The 4,432-nt window shown below is 37.2% G+C and overlaps 1 protein-coding gene across 1 annotated transcript in view; it reads right to left on the reverse strand.

Moving 5' to 3' along the window:
- Window positions 1-3,848, reverse strand: part of LOC113813358 (ionotropic receptor 25a) — a 39,078-nt gene extending 35,230 nt beyond the window's left edge. The window contains exons 1-3 of the mRNA XM_070128597.1: window positions 3,797-3,848; window positions 2,467-2,584; window positions 2,133-2,144 (exon numbers count right to left, since the gene is read on the reverse strand). Coding sequence (XP_069984698.1) covers window positions 2,133-2,144; window positions 2,467-2,584; window positions 3,797-3,848 — 182 coding nt within the window. The remainder of the gene's footprint in view (window positions 1-2,132; window positions 2,145-2,466; window positions 2,585-3,796) is intronic.
- Between the last annotated feature and the right edge of the window lie 584 nt (window positions 3,849-4,432).

Here is a 4,432-nt window from a genome sequence, read left to right on the forward strand (position 1 = left end):
TACTTGTACATATACAGTACATGAATGTATACAGATTCATATTTATCTATGTCTATCTTTGTGTCTATTTATCTACGTCTATATATGTATATCTATATCTATATCTATCTATATATCTATTTATTATGTAACAATATGAATCAGGATAATGAAAATAATATCTGTCCAAATAATAATAGTAATAAAATTATATCTGTCTATCTTTATATCTATTTATCTACGTCTATATAACTATCTTTATATCTATTTATCTATACATATATCTATATCTGTATCTATATCTATCTATATATCTATCTATTCTGTAACAATATGAATCAGGATAATGAAAATAATATCTGTCCAAATAATAATAGTAATAAAATTATATCTGTCTATCTTTATATATATATTTATCTACGTCTATATAACTATCTTTATATCTATTTATCTATACATATATCTATATCTATCTATTCTGTAACAATATGAATCAGGATAATGAAAATAATATCTGTCCAAATAATAATAGTAATAGAATTATATCTGTCTAACTATCTTTTATATATATTTATCTACGTTTATATCTATACCTATATCTATATCTATATCTATCTACATATCTATTCATTCTGTATCAATATGAATCAGGATGACAAAAATAACAAAAATACCATTAATAACATTACGGAAAGATAAAACCGGTTACTCTGCGGACAAAGATCACAAGACCATGAACTGTGATTGGCTGTTACATTTTTGAAAGCTTGATCGTCATTGGTCAGCGGTTGCAGTTGGTCACGATGAGTCAGAAACCGTTGACCAAATTGATTGCGATATAAAGATGGAAACGGCTAATGCAATAAATAAGAAATGGAGTAAGTGATGAATTAGATAATGTGAATTATTGAATAAGAGATAGATGTAGATAATATGTTAAAGGGAATTGAGTCTGATTGCATTTAAACAATGTATTTATCTATCTATTTGCCAAACGTTAAATGGAAATATATCTAATGAATGAAACAATTTGAAACTATTGATAGATGAAGTATGAAATAAACGATAAAAAGGTTAATACAAAGAAGTCATACAATGATTTAAAAAGAAGATAAAGTAAAAAGTATGAAATATTATAAGAGAGAAATATATCATAAAATAAGATTAAAAAATATATCACTATATCCATAGAGATATAAAGAAAAGAGAATAAGATATAGGTGGGTAATGCTTCAGATGTAATAAAATGCAGAATATGTAGAAAATTCTATAGATGTAATAAAACGGAAGATAAGTGAAAATTAGATAAGATATTTCAAGAAAGAATAAAGAAAAGAATTTAAAATCTGATAAAAGAAATGTATGATAAGTAGCAAATCTGATGGTAAACTTGATATGACAAAATTGTTATCTACAGTATATACAAACGGTGATAGGATATTATGAGCGTGTCTGACTATCTGACTGACTGCATAATGGTGATATTATCGTGATATAAAGCTAAGAATGTTAATTTAGCATGCATATCGGGTGCATGAAAGTGCGTTTTTTTCTTTTTTTAGATTTTGTTCGCGTTTTTCAATTTGCAATGTTTCGTTACATGTGCTTCTTTCCCTCTTCTCTACGTGTATTTTCATTCATTTTGTATGTTTCTGTTTATTGTGTTTACATTCTCCTATATTTGGCTTCCATATTGATATCCCAAAAACAACGTAAATATCGTAAGAATGCCATCGTTTAATGTTACTTCCATGAAATATAGTTGTTATCATTTTTATTTCATATAGTAAATAGCTATCATATATCCATGAATAAAAAAAAGGCAATATTATAATATTATAAAAAAATAATATATCATAATATCACAGGTAAATATCAACCATACACACACATACACACACACACACACACACACACACACACACACACACACACACACACACACACACACACACACACACACACACACACATATATATATATATATATATATATATATATATATATATATATATATATATATATATATATATATATATATATATGTCTATATATATACATATATATATATATATATATATATATATATATATATATATATATATATATATATATATATATATATATATATATATCAACTAATCTAGCTATACCTGAGTCTGTACCTGTTACCCATAAACTTCACACTGTGTTTATACGTCCATATAGGTACGTACACATCACGTACATGTGTACACATCTAACTAGGTGCCAGGCACGTCCGTACCTGTCTGTATACGTACATACACACCACGTTCATATATACACGTCTAAATAGGTCCATACGCTCCCGTATACACCGCGGTCCTGTACACACGTCCATATAAGCTATACGCTCATACACACACGTCCGTACAAACCATACGCTCACACACACGCCCACACACGTCCGTACATGGCCTTCCACACCACGTTCATACACAAGCGTCCAAACAGTACCATACTCACGTTACACATGTACACCCTGTGCTTATACCCTGGACCACACACATTGCCGCGGTGTTATGCTTCTTAGTACCATGAATAATGTACACACAGGCCGCAAATACACACTCTCGGGGACCCACTGCGGCATGCAGAGAATACTGGCGTGTAAATATGTAATGGGTAAGATAGATACTCTGTTAGAGAAGAGAAGTGACAGGGGAATATGGGGGAGGAGAAGGAACAGGGGGGATATGGAGGGAAGAGAAGGGACAGGGGAGATATAGGGGAAGAGGAAGGATAGAGTGGGAAGAGGGAATGGGGAAGGGATTGGGTAGCAGAATTGGGAAAGGGGGGTATGGGGTGAAGAGAAAGAACAGGAGGGGATATGGGGGGAAGAGGAGGGACAGGGGGATATAGGGGGAAGAGGAGGGACAGGGGGATATGGGGGGAAGAGGAGGGACAGGGGGAATATGGTTGAAGAGGAGGGACAGGGGGGAAGAGAAGGGACAGGGGGAAGAGGGATTGGGTATGAGAATTGGGAAAGGGGGGTATTGGGTGAAGAGAAGGAACAAGGGGGGATATGGGGGGAAGAGAAGGAACAGGGGGGATATGGGGGGGAAGAGGGGAATGAGAAAGGGATAGGGTGGGAGGATTCGGGCGGTGGGTGGGATAAAAAGGAAGAAGGGATAAAGTGGGAGAATAGGGAGAAGGAGGTGGAATGGGGATGGGGAAAGGATAAAGTAGGAAAATGAGGAAAAGGAATGAGAAGAGGGGATGCGAAAGAGGGGAAGGTTAGGTAACGCGAAGAGAGAAGAGGGAGGGAGAAGGATGGGCAAAGCGGAGGGGAAGAGATAAGGTAGAAGAGGGAAGGAAGAAGATGAATGGGGAAAGCGAAGGAGAAGGGAAGAAACGGATAATAAAACAAAAGGCAATTACTGGCCACTTTGCCACATCGGGTCGACGCTCGAGTAATGATTATCAAGAGATAGTCGAGCGAGTGAGCAAAATGAACGATCTCGTTTGTTCTGTTTTATCCGGGTTTTGTTCATATTTTTCTCCAATTTTCTTTCTCGTTTTCTTCTTCTTCTTTTCTCGTTTTCTCTTTTCCTTTCTTGTTTTCTTGTTTTTTTTCCTTATTTGTTTTTTCTTTCTTCTGTTTTTCGTCACATTAATTTTTGTTTCTTCTTTTTTTCTCTCCACCTTCTTCTTCATCATCTTCTCCTTTTTCTTTCTTTTCTTCTCCATCTCCTTTTTAACTTCATATTATTTCCCTTCTTCTATTCTCATTTCTTCTTATCTCCTTATCTCATCATTCCTTCTCCATTCTCGCCACTTCACTTCCAGCCCATACCAAGGGCAAAACCCCCTTCATCCCAGAAGAACCATCGGCCCATGAGATGCATTAGGGAAAATAACCCTTATTGAATATCCGGGCATGACACATTGCCCATAAGAAGCATTAGGGAAAATAACCCTTACTGAATACCCGGGCATGACACATTCTTTGTCCGCCCGAACCCGCACCTCCCAAGGCTTAATATTTGATGAGATTTTGTCGATTAAGGGCGGGGGTTGGGCAGGACCGCCTTGGTATTTGGATAAGAGACGCCCATAAGTCCTGTAAGGAAGGTAATAGCGCGTCTTTTTTTTCTTTTTTTTTTTGATACGTTAATGTGAGGAGAGGCGACGTGTTGAAGAAGGAGAGGCGACGTGTTGAAGAAGGAGAGGGAGGAGGGAGGAGGGAGGAGGGAGGAGGGAGGAGGGAGGAGGGAGGAGGGAGGAGGGAGGAGGGGTGGAGGGAGGAGGGAGGAGGGAGGGGGGAGGAGGGAGGGGGGAGGGGGGAGGAGGGAGGAGGGAGGAGGTGGGAGGGGGGAGGAGGGAGGAGGGAGGAGGGGGGAGGGAGAGGGAGAGAGAGGGGTGAGGGAAAGAGAGAGAAAATGAGATAGAAATAGAAAGAGGGGGGTGGAGGAGAGATAGAAAGATAGAG

The sequence above is a fragment of the Penaeus vannamei genome, chromosome 13 (genome assembly GCF_042767895.1).
Source record: "Penaeus vannamei isolate JL-2024 chromosome 13, ASM4276789v1, whole genome shotgun sequence".
Taxonomy (NCBI): Eukaryota; Metazoa; Arthropoda; class Malacostraca; order Decapoda; family Penaeidae; genus Penaeus; species Penaeus vannamei.